Source organism: Phascolarctos cinereus, unplaced genomic scaffold, assembly GCF_003287225.1.
Source record: "Phascolarctos cinereus isolate Bilbo 61053 unplaced genomic scaffold, phaCin_HiC Scaffold_1;HRSCAF=81, whole genome shotgun sequence".
Taxonomy (NCBI): domain Eukaryota; kingdom Metazoa; phylum Chordata; class Mammalia; order Diprotodontia; family Phascolarctidae; genus Phascolarctos; species Phascolarctos cinereus.
Genome location: NW_027555514.1, coordinates 55,155,929 through 55,172,268, shown reverse-complemented (window position 1 = coordinate 55,172,268; position 16,340 = coordinate 55,155,929). Strand labels below are relative to the sequence as shown.

The following is a 16,340-nucleotide window of genomic DNA, read 5'->3' as shown; positions in this document are numbered from 1 at the left end:
GCTTAAATAGATGAGTTTTTAAAATATTTGTGTAGAATCATAGATCTATAGCCTCAGGCAATGTCTAGTTAGATCTTCTAATTCTACAGGAGACTTGGAGTTAGAGATATAAGTTCAAATCCCAGTCCTGACGTTTAACTGTGGGACCGTGGGGGGATAACAATAGGAAATGTGCAGGCAAGGGACCTGGATTGGAATCCTGGCTCTACCATTTACAACCTTTGTGACTTTGAACATATTACAACCTCTCTAAGCCTCAGTTTCTTCATTTGTAAAATGAGGAAGTTTGAACTATAGATCCCTTCCAGATTTAAAGCTTCATTCCTGTGACCTTAGAAATGAAGCAGTCTAACCTCCCAATTTTCCAAATAAGGAAACTGAGGCCTTAGGAGGTTATGTGATCTACCCAGTGTCACAGCTAGTAAATTACATAGTTGGGATTTGGATTCAAATCCTCTGACCTCATGTCTACTGTTCTTTCTATAAAACAGCACCTTCAAATATTTGAAAGTTGTCCAACACAGGTGATAGAACCATAAAAGTAGGTAACGGAATGTGGGTAGAGAGCAAAATAGAGAGCAGAGAAAACAAAAGGAGTGGTTGAAAAAGACAAGAGGAGAACCAGAAAATACGATATCATTTAAAAAAAAAAGGAGAGAGTTTGAAGACACAGATGACCAGTAATACAAAAGAGAGGTGAAGAAAAAAGAAAAAAAATTGGATTTGGCAAGACATAGAGTTAATTTAACTTCTGAGAAAGTTTGCAGTAGAATAGTAGTAGAAGAAGCACAGTTGTAGGAGGATAGAAGGAAGAAAAAGGAGTAATCATGTATGTGTGTGTGTGTATGTGTGTGTGTATATATATATGTATATATATAGACCTATGATGTGCCAGGTACTATGTTAAGTTCTTTACAAATATTATCTCATTTGATCCTCACAACAGCCCTTCGAGGTGGGTGGTTTGTCATCCACATTTTACAGTTGAGGAAACTAAGGCAAACAGGTTAAGTGACTTGCCAGGGTCACACAGCCTAATGAGTATCTGAGTCTGAATTTGAACTCAGGTCTTTCTGACTCCAGGTCTAGTGCTATATCCATTGCACCATCTAGAAACAATAGGAATAATTCCATTTGGAGGTGGAGGGGACTTTAAAAGGTCATCTAGTCCAACTTTTCATTTTATAGATAAGGAAAATGAAGCCCCTGAGAAGTTAAAATGAGAAGCCCGAGGATACACTGTAGGAATGGAACACGGGGTGTGCTTTCAAATTTAATGCATTTCCCAACTATTCTGCTGACACTCTGGCATTCTTCCTCCTCCCATCACCAACTTGGAAAACTTCCTCTAGAGCCCAGGGCTTTGATAGAAAGAGCTCTAACCTTATCTTTCCTAGAACTGGGCCCCCATACCATTTCCTGGCCATTTTTAAATCATGTCACTACACACATTCCTTAACCTCTTCCTTTCTATCTTTATTACGTGTTGTCTTACTCCATTAGGATCTTCGTTCCTTGAAGGCAGGGATTACCTTGTTTTTTTGCATCCCCAGCACTTAATACAGTGCCTGGAACATCGTAAGAGCTCCATAAATGCATTTTAATCCATTTATTCCTTCATTGAATCATTGTGTTAGATTTCATGTTCAAGGGAAGTGGCAGCAAAAGGAAGATCATGAACAGGTCTTGATATCCAGGATGATGGGTTGAATCTAAAAAGATAAAACCTAAAAAAGAAAAACACCACACTATGCTGGTGCCTCATTGTGATGTCAAGGCTCCCTAGGTTCTCAAAGACTATGGCAATAAAGCCCAAGCCATGGCAATTTCTATCATGCTTGCAGAGCTTTGAGGACAGTCCTGGCAGCAGCCTTAGTCTGCTTCTTAAGGATCGAAGAAGCTAAATACAGAGAAGCTCATTACCAATAGACCTGCCACTTAAGGATGAATGTTTTGGTCATAGCTGTCCATAAAACAACACTACAAAATAGCCCTCTGACCCAAGAGCTCCCTCCTGCTTATGCAATGGTAGAGTTGGGGATGCTTTCACTTTATCACTATTATCTGTTGCATACGGGTGAAAAAATATGGAAAATCTATTAAAAAAACACAATAATGACCCCCATTTTAAATCAAAACATTCTCAAATCCTCCATTAGGGAAGGATGGTGAAAAATATGTTGGAAAATAAACCTCAGGATTAATAAGTAAAAGAGACCTAATCTTATAGACTATAAAGAAGCTTCGTGCCTACATGTAATGATTACTTTCTTTAAAAGGAGAGTTGGGAGATGCCAGACATGACAATGAACAATATACTGACTCCCCAAATGAACTTTATTTTAATAGGCAGGAAATTAAAGATTAATGATGTGAGAATAATTTCAAAATCAGTCAGATTTATAGTTAGATTAGTGACTTGTTAGAACAAAAATTAAAAATGAATAAATGAAAAGAATAAAAATGAGAAAATATTGCATGGATGCATCCATGCAACTCCAATGTAACCTATTAAACTATTTAGCTTGGGAAAATGGGAAATGGATAAAGACACAGACATTGACAGAGACTATTAGCATTTCCTGAGGAAAATTATCCAACATAAATCAATCACCATAATGCAAAGATGTTATAGAAGAGATTCCCTGTATTGTTTCAGGTTGGTCTATATGGCTTCTGTTGTCTTTTTCTACTCTGAGCTCCTTTGTAGAGAGTTTGGATCAGGTTAAGTGTTTGTTTTTTTCTTTAAAGATAGACTGAACTGAATACTTTTGCAAAATTTTAAAAGGAGAAGATACTTAAAAATGACAAATAAAGATATATGTAATTTATGGGTTTTTTTCTAGCCAAATTAAGGTATTAATAAATTTCTTTCAACCAACAGTCTAGGACCAATATCCAATGAGATTTAACCTTCTTGTTCCAAGACTTGACATTGGTTACTTTGTCACTAGGCCAGAGTATGATAAACCAATACTTTGCACATACCATTTTTCCTTTTAAATACTGTGTTTACCCATCAAGATTTTTTTTTCATTCCTATTTGAGGTCAAAGTATAAAGAAAACAACACGTATTGATCCTGAAAGGCATCATTGTGTAGTGGAAAGAATATGTCCTGACCTAGGAAGAGTTCAGAAGGCTACATATGGTTCAAAGTTTGGCTCTGACAGTTATTAACTACGTGACCAGAAGCATCATTTAAACTCTTGTTAACTATCTATAAAACTGGAAAAATAACATTATCTCCATCTGTTAATTTTTATTTAGATCTCTTAAATCAAAAATAATGAGTGGACTCAGCTAAAAATCCTAAAATTATTTATTAAAGACTCAAAATATATTTGTATATTTTTCAGTTATTGTTGAATCCTTATATGTCAATTGGAAGAGATTCAATTTGAAAAGAAATAAAATATGCCCATGAAAAAGACAGCCACTAGTAAATCTGTTTCCCATTTGTATACTAGTTTAACCAGAGTCTTCTTCAGGCTGATACAACTTTCCTATGGTGAGAAGCTGGGAAATCTTCTGGGAGAGTTATGATGTGTGAGGAAAATGCCTTGGAGAGATTATAGGGCATGCATAGACATTCTGTACCTGGTTCTGGTCTTTTAACCACCTGCTTGTAAGGAGTCTTTTTGGATTCTTTGTGTATGGTTGTGTAGTTGAGACTAAGAGGGAGGAGAATCTTCCAAAAGACCTGATTCAGTTTCAACTACCTCTTTGCTTCATTTGCTCAAATATGAGTCTGGTGAAAGACCATGCTGGAAGGGGAGAGTTCTTACAGCCTCCTTCCTGCTGAGGTTATGTGGCCTTGTTCCATACCCTCTGCTTTTCTTCTTTTCCCTTTTAGGGGAAGGAGATTGGAGTCTTTGACCTAGTACTTTCAGAAGATCAGATTACGATTTCTCTAGTGCTGAGATGCTGAGGCTACCTGTAGAACTTTCTAGACTCATAAGGAGGAAGACTCTATTTCCTTTACCTAGAACAGAAAAAAACAAATGTAGCTCCCTATAGCTTGGTCTCTTGCCAGATGAGGTAAGTGATGGTGAGAGAGCAAAAAGAGAAGCGGGGTGAGGAGGAGAAGTGGCATCAAAAGACTTTTTGAAGCTGCCACCTTCCCTTCCAGCTACATAGCCAATCAAACCAATCTCCTCTCGGTCACTGGTGGGAAGATCAGAACGAGGTGCCGAATGTTAATCTATGCTCCAGTCTCTCCAATTCACTTTCCTTATGCATCATCCTAATTCTCTTACACATGGGGAAGTTTCACTTGCCAAGAAAACTGATGAGGTTTGTGTAGGCACGAGGCCCTCGTCATGCTAGAGAAATTTTTTCTACATTTTGTGCAGACTGATACTAGTGAAAAAGCATTTGTTTTTCTCTTAAATTCATTTCCCATCCTTACACGGCCATTTTTATCTGAATTATCTCATTTTTAACCTCCTTTCCTTTGTCTCCACACTCTTGGCTCTCTCTTGATTTACATATGTACTTTTCTTTTCCCCCATTTCTCTACCTTCTCCTCACCACCCCACCTTGTTTATTCTTATATGAATATGGGATCTTAGAACTAGACAGGGCCAGTTCTTCTAGAGCAGGGGTAGGGAACCTGCAGCCTCTAGGCCACATATGGTCCTCTAGGTCCTCAGGTGCAGCCCTTTGACTGAATCCAAACTTCACAGAACAAATCCCCTTAATAAAAGCATTTGTTCTGTAAAACTTGGACTCAGTCAAAAGGCCGGACCTGAGGACCTAGAAGGCCACATGTGGCTTCGAGGCCACAGGTTTCCCATTGATGATCTAGAGCAACCCACTTTATGCTCTTTTTTTCTACCTTCTTTTTCGTGATTAATGGTCAATTGTTACTTTCTGCTGCTGTTATATGCCTGCCTCCTCTTCTCTAAGCTTTCTAACTTGTTACTTATCATCCGCTATCATTCAAATAGATATCAAAATTTGGAATTGTATGTAGACTAAAAGAGCAAATGGGTTCATATGGAGACCTTGAGTGGTTCAACCTGAACCTGAAAAGCAAAACTAAAATGCAATCTTCCTGTGCATTGTCTTTTTTAATAGTCCCAGCTATGGGTAAACCCTCATTTATTTTGAATTTGCCTTTTATAACTTTGTAGTTATTTATTTGTACTTGTGGTTTTTCTGGATAGACTGTAAGCTCCCTGAGGGCAGGGATTGTTCCTCCCCTCTACCTCTTTTTGGTCTTTGTGGTTGTTCAGTTGCCTCAGACTCTGTGACCCCATTTGGGGTTTTCTTGGCAAAGATACTGGAGTGGTTTGCCATTTCCTTCTCCAGCTCATTTGACAGATGAGCAAATAAGCAAACGGGTTGAAGTGACTTGCCTAGGGTCACACAGCTAGTAAGTAAGCTGAGGCTGGATTTGAACTCAGGAAGATGAGTCTTCCTAAGCCCAGGTCTGACACTCCCCATACTGTACCACCTTGCTGTCCGGCTGTGAGATACATCAGGTGCAGTATATCATTCCAGTTGTTAAAGAGCTCATTTTTTTCACTTAAAAAAATTCTGAATGTAATAAATAAATCAGCATTTCCATGTAAAATTGTAGGACAGAAAGTTAGGATTGTACCTGAAACATTCTAATGTGTACAGCATGCTTTTCTTTTTAAATATATAATAAATTCAACATGTAACTTTTAAATCTATCCTGCTGTGTTGTTTCTTTGGCCTTTCTGTTCTCTTCTATGCTATTTTTAAAAAACTGCTTCTGTAATCCTCTTTTTTTCTTTTAATTTTTTTCTTAGCTAGTGTATCTCTAGTCCCTCTTTTCATCCCACCCACATTCCATTGAGAAAAAAAAAGAAAGAAAAGCAAAGCCCTTAACTATAAGATAATATGTATTCTTCATCTGTCTAAATAAATGGATACAGCTTGCAGGCTGTATGCACAGATGTTATCTGAAATTTGGCCAACCATTTTTAAGTGAACTGAAGGGCTCACTAGCTGCTCCTTCCAGGACCACTGAGGCTAAGCATTCTCTCATTTAGTCTGTCAAGAAGAATACTAGGATAGAAATATATTCATCTCTCACTCATCAAATATCTCTGCTCTTGGAGTACGATGGGTTCAGCTTGAAAAGCTCTGTCCCTGATGGCTCTTAAGGATCTAGGCTAACCCTCATTTGCTTAACCCTTCTGCACCCGTTTATCCAAACTAAACCATAAGTAGAAGTCAGGGAAGTTGTATAAATTATAATAGGTCAAAGAAGTACGATAGTAAGGAACTTTTCAGCCCGGAGAGATAAAACACCTCAGTTTAACCCAGAAGAGGGAGAATGATCTTACCAGTAGGAGTTCCATTCTCATCAGTCTTTTTGGTTGCAAATGCTGGAAGCTGAGTGACAGTGTAGGGCACACAGGCCATTCAAAAGTTTATGCTTGTTTCTTCAACTGCCCCTAATCCAAATCCTATACCTATGGGTCCTCCAGCAATCTCGTTTCCTGGGGTAATTGGTAACACCTGGATAGCATTCTCTGGGACAGTCAAGAGGCTTTCCACATGCATAGCACAGATAACTGAGCTGTCCCTCTGGAAAACTATATTACTTCACCTGGGTTGGGAAATTACCTAACAGATCTGCATAGGCAAGTAAAACAATCTCAAAGACCTGTCTGGAAATGTCTATCTTCTTCTGTACCTTTACTCCATCACCTCTCTGTGACGAAAAATTGAGAGGTTCTATTTAAAAGATAAAATTTTGTACTGATTTGAGAGCAGATATGGTCTATCCTTAAGAAGGAGAACAGCAAGAATGAGAACTTTCAAGTTATCTGTGGTGAAGATCTTACCATTTAAGATAAGGTCATTTGTCTGTTTAGACTCAGGAGCCATCCAATGTGACTTCATAAATAACTGCTTTGAGTTAATGCCTGAGATGTAGGTGAATTTCTACACAAACATTATAGGCTGCCAGATATGAAAGATTAATTGTGAAGCTCCATTGCTATTAAGCAGTGAGGAAGAAAAAAAGAGAGAAGATGCGAGTAATGTTTCATTCTTTATCTGCCAGGCATCAGATCTCCTAGCAAAGAAGACAGAAAGAAGACAGCTTTATTTCTCACAGTTGCAGGACCTGAGGCTTTAGATATTGATAACAATTTACTGCTCACTTAAGCATACTGATTCCAAACTAGTCCTGCAGAATTATAAAGTGTGTAGAGGGGTGAGGAGCAGGGAAAAGAAGGAGATTTTTGAAAGATAAGTCCTCAAGCAGAGGACACGAGGACATCAAGGGAAGGGGAAAAGTGAAGCAATTAATTGGTCTGAAGCCCCTGAGCCAATTATGCCACCCAAGGATGCTGGATGATTCTGGATCAAAGACTGAATTGGGAAAGAAATAAGAAGCATGCAGTCTGGGAATAGATATCTTGATAGATACAGGGAGTGAAGTCATTTAATCTAGAAAGCAAGTAAATGAGGGTGCAGCAGATTCTGCTGCCACCAATAAGAGGAAAGAAAAGATTGGTGATGGAGGGGGCGGGGAGGAGGGAGGTGTGGATTAACCAGAGGAGACAGCAGATGGTTAGATCACAAAATGTTAGAGCTGGAAAGGACTTTGGAAATCTGGCCCAATCCTTTCATTTTTTTTCTTTATATTGATACATTTTTTTTTGTTTTGACAAAAATGTCCAGCAAACACCCAACAATTACCACCATAAAGTTCACCCTAAATAGATAAAAACCACTTAATATTGCAATTATGACATTAAACCACTTTTGTAGCAGGAAGGAAGTGTGTTTAATTCTGATAATCTCCCTATGTATCTGACCTGAGATTTGCTGCTTTTTAATGTCTCTATTTACATTGTTATAATGAAGCCACATTGTATTTGGTTTTCCTCCCTGGTTTCTTCTTGTGGCACTTAGAATGGTTTTCCCATTTTCTCTGAATTCACGTTCATCAGTCCTTTTAGGCCATTACATTCCTATGCTGTAATTTGCTTAACTGTCCCCCAATGCCTTCATTTTACAGTTGAAGAAACAGAGGCTTAAGGATGCCCAAAGAAGTTTTTTTTTTTAGGCAATTGGGGTTAAGTGACTTGCCCAGGGTCACACAGCTAGTAAGTGTCAAGTGTTTGGTCCGAGGCTGATTTGAACTCAGGTCCTCCTGACTTCAGGGCCGGTGCTCTATCCACTGCACCACCTAGCTGACCCAAAGAAGGTCTTAAAAAGAAAGCAAATGCAGAAATTTCATCCCGTGCCACATAAGAGAATGCAACATCAATGGTTAACATGCAGGATAAGATGGAGAATTGCATTTTAAGACACTAAGGACAAGTGGGTTATCCAGTTCTCAACCCCTCGAGCACAAAAGCTTTCATTAGGGTTGTAAATAACATTCCTCTGTAAAGTAATTGGAACATCACACCAGAAAACACACTTTGGTTAAATTTAGGTTAGATTCTGGGGCTGTGCCTAATGTAATATCAGTTGCTACTTTTGGTTTTCCAAAGCAATAGCAAATACAATTTCAGATTTCCTGTTCAAGTTAATACTCTCCCTAAAGGTATTATTTGTGTAATTGTTCTAAGTAAAAAGCATTCTCATTCTTGAGCTAAAACTTGTGAAGTCCTTGGCCTAATTTTTTTAAAATATTTTTTTTTCTGTGAAGAAAGATGGTTTTAAGAATGTGTTTCATATATAGGATAGGATAACACCTTATAGAATCAAACTGAAAAGTGATTTAAAAAAATAAAAACTCACTATGAGAAATCGGTGGTAGTTGTGGCCAACTACTAAGTCAATTCGATATGCATTTATTTAAACACCTATGTGTGTCAGGTACTGTGCTAGGTACCTGGGATACCAGTCCCTGCCCTCAAGGAGGGCGTTCTACGAGAATGTAGTTCTTACTTTCTGAAAGGAATACGGGTTTCCCCAGAAAGCTTAGGGGTAACTGGAAGGGATAGCTGAATTCTAATCCCAGGTCTGTGAGGCAATGGGAAAGTCACAATCTCCTCGGGCCTCATATTCTTGTCCCTTCTTCATTTTGGATGGTATATGGCTGAGGAGTGATAGAAGATGCAAAGGCAATTGGGAAAATGTGAAAGGACTATATAGCTACCAGGAAAATTGTATTAAAGGCAATTGCAATTTGAGTTTAGTATTACCCCTGGATGAATCAGTTCCTTCTTCATGAACATTTAAGAGCTTAATTACTCCAGGCACGCACCTAGTGGTGCACAAGACACAAGGGGAGGGAGAGAAAGAAATTGGTTTTCTAGACAGATAAGAACCGGAACTATAATTTCATTACCTAGCTACACTTACCAAAGCAGATCAGCACCTCCTTTGCAATTAGAGTTACTCTAGCACAAGAGAATTTAAATAACTTACCCTGGGTCACATATCCAGGATGTGTCAGGGGATCTAGATCTTCTTAGCTCAAGGATCAAGGCTGTCTACCCAATATGCCATAAGCCTATAAATTTTATTCCAAAGACAATTAACTTTCTGATTAACAAACTGATTCAATGGTAAAAATATAAATGCCCCTTCCAAATTGCTCTAAGAATTTATCTTTTCATAAAATAAAAGTCCTTGAAAGCAAAGTTCTGATAAGATTTCCTGAGGCATGGCATAGCATTTGATTTTTTTAGTGAGCACTAAAATATAAACTAATTATTTTCATGTAATACCTTACATTTTGTACTGTATTGTACATATTTCCAATATGGTCATATCTTTTTTCTTCATCATTACAGATTTTGTACATAATGATCATATTCATGTGTTAAAGGCCTTTTGTCTCAATTTATTTACTCAGTTTATCAAATAACAGACCTGATTGTGGTATAGTTGGTCTACTTTTTCTCTCCCTGCTGCCAAAAAACATCCTCTGGTCTCCTAGTTTCTCAAAACGGCTTCATTTAGCTCCCCCCCACCCACCAGCTATAATCCTAAATTCCCCTTTGCTTTTCACAACCAGAGAAATAGTTGCCTATTTTATTGCCCGTGAACTTCTTGAATGCAAAGAATTTTTGTCTTTGTGTCTCTAGCATAGCCCAGTACCTGGCACATAGTAGGCACTTAATGAGTGTTTGTTGATTGATTGCTTACCCAGGATCTTACAAGTAATAAAGCAACAAAGCCAAAGAAGACAAAGAAAAAAGAAAGACTGTCCCCCTCCTCATTCACTTCTTTATTCCCAGCTCTCTGGCTTCAGATGCATTATTCAGCTGAAACTGCTTTCTCTGAAGTCACCAGCCAAATTTAATTGTCAAATCCATTGACCTTTTCTCTGTCCTCCTTGTTCTTTACCTCTGTGTAGTATTTAACATCATTAATCACCATCTTCTCCCAAATACTTGGTCCTTTATGGGTTTGCATGGTACTGTTCTTTCTTGGGTCTCCTCCTACCTCTCTGACCACTCCTTCTCAGATTTCCTTTGTGGATTATCATGCAAGTCTTAGCCTCCTAAATATGTGTGTACTCCAAGGCCTTGGCTAGAGCCCTCTGCATTGTAGTTATCCATTCCATATCTCAGGGGTTAGGGGCACTGTGCCCTCGAAAGATGGAAAATCCACATAAAATTTTTTGGCCCAACCTTCTTACCAGAGAAGAAGTTTGAATTTTTTTTCTTTTTCTTTTATGGGGTGTTTACAGTGCCTTATATTATAAAATTCGGCTTAAGTATTTGGTTATAGACAATATTATATAATACTATACATATATTTTTTGCATTTCTTAGTTTCTAAACTTTTTTCTGTGTCATCTGCAGCTTCCCCAAAGCTCCCCCCCCCAAAAAAAAATTTCCATTTAATTTCTTATGCTGACCCAAAATATATCAAAACCTCGATGGGGGAAATTGCAATGTGGAAGAGAGAGCTGCACTCTCTTTTGGAAATCTCATCGGTTACTATGAGTTCAGTTATCATTTCACGATGCACTTAATTCCAAGCTCGATACATTCACCCTAGCCCTTGTCGGTCCCAGGCTCAAGAAGTATCAGGACCTTCTTATTGCCTCTAGCTGAAATGCAAACTCTTCTGTTTATTTGGCATTTAAAGTCCTTCACAATCTAGCCCCAAACTACATTATTCTGAGCTTATTATACAATATTTTGCTTCAACCAAACTGGCATACTTGCTCTCCTTTTGCGTATATCTTCCTATATCTTCCTCTTATATCTCCATAACTTCCCCCTCCTCCCCTGCCCCTGCTCTGAAACCCCTGCTTCCCCCCATCCCCTGTGCATAGAGCACTTTCTCTTCATCACTACCTGATAGAATCTCTAGCTCCCCTGAAAGCTCAATTCAGCTGCCACTTCTCCATCAGATCTCTCCTGATTCCCTGCAGCTACCAATGTCTCTCCCCCGAAGCTACATGATTTTTACTTTGTATATAGTTTGAATTATCTTATGTAAATAAGTTATTTAATAAATTATTTACATCATTAGCCTGTCCTTGTATTCCCAGCAGTGCCTAGTATATATGCAGTAGGTATGTAATAAATGCTTATTGATTGTTCTTTCATGTATTCTATTCAACTTATTAAGAGTCTGAAAAATGTATCAATGACCCATATTCCCAGCAGAAGTTTTTAAAGAGGGCCAAAAACATAGGAAAAATAACCAATGATGGTAATTCAAATTCCTAGATCTCTTTAAGGTTTTGCAAAGTATTTCCTATGTCTTATTTCATTTGAATGAAATGCTCCAGCTCTAAATAATTTTTTAAGTAGTTTACATGTTATCTCATTTGAACAAAATGCTCCAACTTTAAATAATTTTTTAATTTTTTAAAAATAATTTTAAAAAATGAATTAAGTACTTTGCATGTCATTTCATTTGAACAAAATGCTCTAACTCTAAATAATAAAAGAAAAATGAGTTGTTATAGAACTTTTAAGGTTTTCCCAAAATACTTTCCCTGTTATTATCATCTCCATTTTACAGATAAAGAAACTGAGGCCCATAAAAGTTCAGTGCCAAAAGTGGGGTTCAGATTTTGCCACATGGGATATTCCTTTGACTACACAAATCAGGTGGTCTCCTCTCTGTGGTCACACAAGCATTAAGCACCTGGACATTTATGTGTTGGCACTGCCAGAGAAAATTCAGTTGTGCTAATTTTGCTGTTTCTCCTAATACATTTTATTTAATCTAGGTGGCTGGTACTAGCTGTTGCCATGGTACGATTTTATATGGAGAAAGGAACACACAAGGGTATATACAAAAGTATTCAGAAGACGCTGAAATTTTTCCAGACGTTTGCATTGCTGGAGGTAAACTTTTAACCTTTACATCTTCCTTGATTTCTCTTTGTTTTATTTATAGGAAAATCTGTCTGATTAGAAAATCAGGTCTTATTATGCCGTTAAAACCTAGCCTATCATTTTTAGTGTAGCTTTCTTACATTTTATGTTGCAGATTCAAAACAAATTTCAATTTGTGTAATTGCATTTTTTTCTCCATTTCCTTACAGATATTCCACTGTATAATTGGTGAGCTCCTGCTTTTATTTGTCCTTTTTTAGACTTAGAGCCAGAAGGGCCTTAAAGGTCATCCTATCCTACCCCTTTATTTCATCAATGAGAAAATAGAAACCTAGAAAGGTTAGATACCTTGCCCACAATCAGTCAGTGATTGTGCTAGGATAAAGCTAGGATTTGAACTTAGGCCCTCTGCTGCTAGATCCAGCAGATCTAGCATTAATTAAATGTTTCATTATGGGACATTGTTGACTTCTTTTTTCTCTTGAAGGAATTGTACCTACATCAGTAATCGTGACTGGGGTCCAAGTGAGTTCAAGAATCTTTATGGTGTGGCTCATCACCCACAGTATAAAACCAGTAAGTGTGTGAATTTGTTCTGTAGTAATCTACAGGAGGATTTATGATGTGAAATGTTAGTATATTTTCAAAAAGTGGAAATATTGCTTGACACAGACCAAATCAGGATTTTAGGTGCTGTTAGAGACTGTAACTGAACTCCTGAATATTGGTTTAATATTAAGTAACAATGTTCACCAAGTTACAAAGTTGAAAGAGACCTCAGCAGCTACGTAGTCCAAACCATGTCTGTGAAATAATCCATATGATGATAAATCCTAGAAGTGGTCATCCATCCTTTGCTTGAAGATCTCTAGTAAGGGGCAACACGCCACCTCCCAAGACAAATTGCACTTTTGTATGGTGTTAATTGTTTAAAAAAAAAAGGCCTCTTTGCTATTTCTACCCATTGCTTTTAGCTCTTTGTTCATGGGCCAAACACAATAAGCCTAGTGAACTAGGGGTGGAGAACCTTCAGCCTGGAGGCCACATGTGGCCCTCTAGGTCCTCAAGTGTGGCCCTCAAAGGGTTCCCCACCCCTGGGACTCTAATCTGATCCCTCTGCCAGATTCTCAAGTTCTTAAAGACAGCCATCAAGTATTGTAGGAGTCTTCCCTCCTCTAGGTTAAACATCTCCAGTTGTTTCGGCTGGCTCTTTCTGCATTTTGGCTGCCCTTCTCTGGGATACCATCCAGCATAACAAAGTCCTTTCTATGGTGTGGTGCCCAGGACCAATAAGAATGGTTAAGAAATTAGTGTCTTTGAATTTGTAACTTAGATTAAAGCACTTTCACTTTTAATAATTTAGCACACAGTATTTCTAGACCTAAAAAGAAAATATGATTGGCCAGTCAAAGGACTGAGCTGTTAGAAGAGATTTAACTGAAAAGGAGAAAGATTTGGGATCAGGAAACTAGAAAAAAAAAAGGGAGGGAGTGAAAATGAGATTCTATTAAACTGTGAGCACTATGGGAAGCAGGTGGGGTGCTGGTTTTTTGCTTTCTTTGTATCCCCAGAGCTTAGCACAATGCCTGGCACATAGTAGGTGCTTAATAAATGCTTGTGGACTTAGCTTGATTTGAAAAACAGAAACAAAAAAACTAAATGAATATCTTAGTTGGAACAAAATATTCCTGGACTTGAGGACATAGAACTGAACTGGGTGGCCTAAGAATGCTGCTGTGGCCAGTTCTTAATTTACTGTGCCAAGAGCTTGCTTTGGCCAAGAATAGGAACATTTTTTTGTCCTCTCTACCCACCCACTCCCAGTACAGCTCGCTCCTGACCTTCTGGGCAGACTTCAAGGCCTCCCAGTAGTTGGAAACAGACCTCTAGTTCTCTTTCCACTCCACATAGATCCCTCATCTCCTGTCCACATGGGGATATACCTCTCTGGCTTTTTATTCATTCTTTCACTATTTAACAAGTTCTTTGCCAGAAGATGAACTCTTGGTTTTTTTGTTTTTGTTTTTTTCACTGGGAAGAGACCCTGACTTCCAGTCTACTTGGGAAGAGGTCCATTGGATCTATTCCTTGTAGACCTTTCTATCATTCAATACCTTCAATTGGTCTACCTGTGTCCTTGGTCAGCTTGACTGATTTAGTTCTTTGACCAGTCACCACTACATAGGTAACATCTTGTACATATTGGGTATCGGAGTGAACCTTTCCTTAACTCAGTTTTTCTAATAAAAGATATAAATACAGCATTTATTGTCTGCTACTATGGGCCAGGCCTTATGCTAAGCCCTGGAGGCGCAATACAAGCTAACAAGACAGTCCCTACCTTTAGAGCACTTTCAAGCCAAGCCTTCCTAGGTGCTTAGAAATCTACCATGCCTGCAAGGCAAGAAAGGGATTAGGGAGATGGGGGAGGCTTATGTACCTTACAATCTTGGCTGGAGAAGAATTTGGGATCAGGCAGTGTTTCCTGGTCAAAGAACCATATATTGAAGTTTAGAGGTTTAGGGCTGCTGAGACTCCACAATCATGACATGTGGGTCCTGCCCAAATGAATTTGACCCAAGCCTTCTTTCAGTCAAAGACAAGGTTTATTAAAGATCCGCCATAGTGGCCAGACTCTTAAGGAATCTGAACATTTGTGAGCTATTATAAGATTATAAGATTATAAGAATCTGAGCCCTTGACTAGACTCTTAAAGAATCTGAGCACCTTAATAGAGACAAGGTGGACCTTATATACAAAAAGACAGTGGGAGGGATCTAGGTAGGATCTTGATGGGGGTGGCCAGTAGGCTGGGGTGACTGAAGGAGGTGTCTAGGGAGGATCTTGATGGGAGTGACTGAGAGGTCAAGAATGGGGTCTAGATAGGGTCAAGGTGGGGGGCCATGGGGAGGTAATAGAGGGCTAGGCTCAATTAAGGGTAACAAAGAATTGGGAGATTGTGTGTAGGCAATAAGGAAAGGCCAGTTGATAGGACCATAGCCTCAGGCAAATGCCAGAGACCTGGCCTTGAGGGAAAATCCAGGGCCTCTCCTCCTTAGGGTCCAGATCCCAAAGACATGTTTCCCTTCCTTTTAGGGGTTCAGATCCCATCCTCCTCATTTAGTGACAAAGAGGCAAAAGCATTGATTCCTACCTATCATCTCCTTTTATCCTCTTGAGGAATATTACTATAATATTTTGAATTCTTCCCAATTAAAGACTTCATATATTCCTATATGACTTTGTTCCCAAAGGTTCTGACCTCACTCCTCTTCACTCACAGAAACACCCAGAGGAGGGCAAACTTGGCTCAATGCCCTAGTGTCTCATCTTCTCCTAACTCTTGCCACTGGGCTTCAAGTTGACCAATAGGGCAAAGTACTTTACTTTCCTTCCAGGCTCCAACTAGTCCAAATGGGCCCAATGTCCTTGTTCTCTTCCTTCCTGATTCCTTGCATTTTCATTCTTCATCTTTGCTTTCTAATTTCAATGGCTTCCTTTAAAACTCCACTCAGATCTCACCTTCTACAGGACTCCTTTCCTCCTCTCCATAAGTGGAGAGCCTTCCCTCTGAAATTACTTCCAGTACATACATACATACATACACACATACATACATAATACATATATATACACATATATACCCTTGTGTGTATCTTATATGGACATAGTTGTTTGCATATGGTTTCTCCCATTAGAATGTAAGCTCCTTGAGGGAGCTTACCTTTCTTTGTATCCCCAGTGCTTTACATAGTACCTGGCATTTAGTGTGTGCTTAATAAATGCTTGTTGACTTCTAATACAAAAAATAGCCCTACTCATTTGGAATACCTATTTCCCCATTTTTTAATGCCATTGTTAAAACCTATTTTAAAAGTCTGCTTCAAGAAACAGGTTTAGGAAGAAATCATTTATTAGCCACTTGAAGTGACTCAGCCTATTGCCACCCTGGACATCTGCCATCACTGAATCACTGAAAATTGACCAGTGGTTGGAATAACTAAAAATAATCCTTGGAACATCAGCAGTTCTAAGACCAGGAATAAGGTGAAGGACAGTTTTTAACAAATAGTTGATACTTGCT

General features: G+C 38.6%; 1 protein-coding gene across 2 annotated transcripts in view; it reads left to right on the top strand.

The window, feature by feature from the left end:
- The window catches only part of HACD1 (3-hydroxyacyl-CoA dehydratase 1), a 40,769-nt gene that overhangs the window by 2,712 nt on the left and 21,717 nt on the right, over window positions 1-16,340 (top strand). For both annotated transcript variants that reach the window (XM_020966889.2, XM_020966888.2), the window contains exons 2-4: window positions 12,148-12,265; window positions 12,466-12,484; window positions 12,744-12,832. In XM_020966889.2, the coding sequence (XP_020822548.1) occupies window positions 12,148-12,265; window positions 12,466-12,484; window positions 12,744-12,832 (226 nt within the window). The remainder of the gene's footprint in view (window positions 1-12,147; window positions 12,266-12,465; window positions 12,485-12,743; window positions 12,833-16,340) is intronic.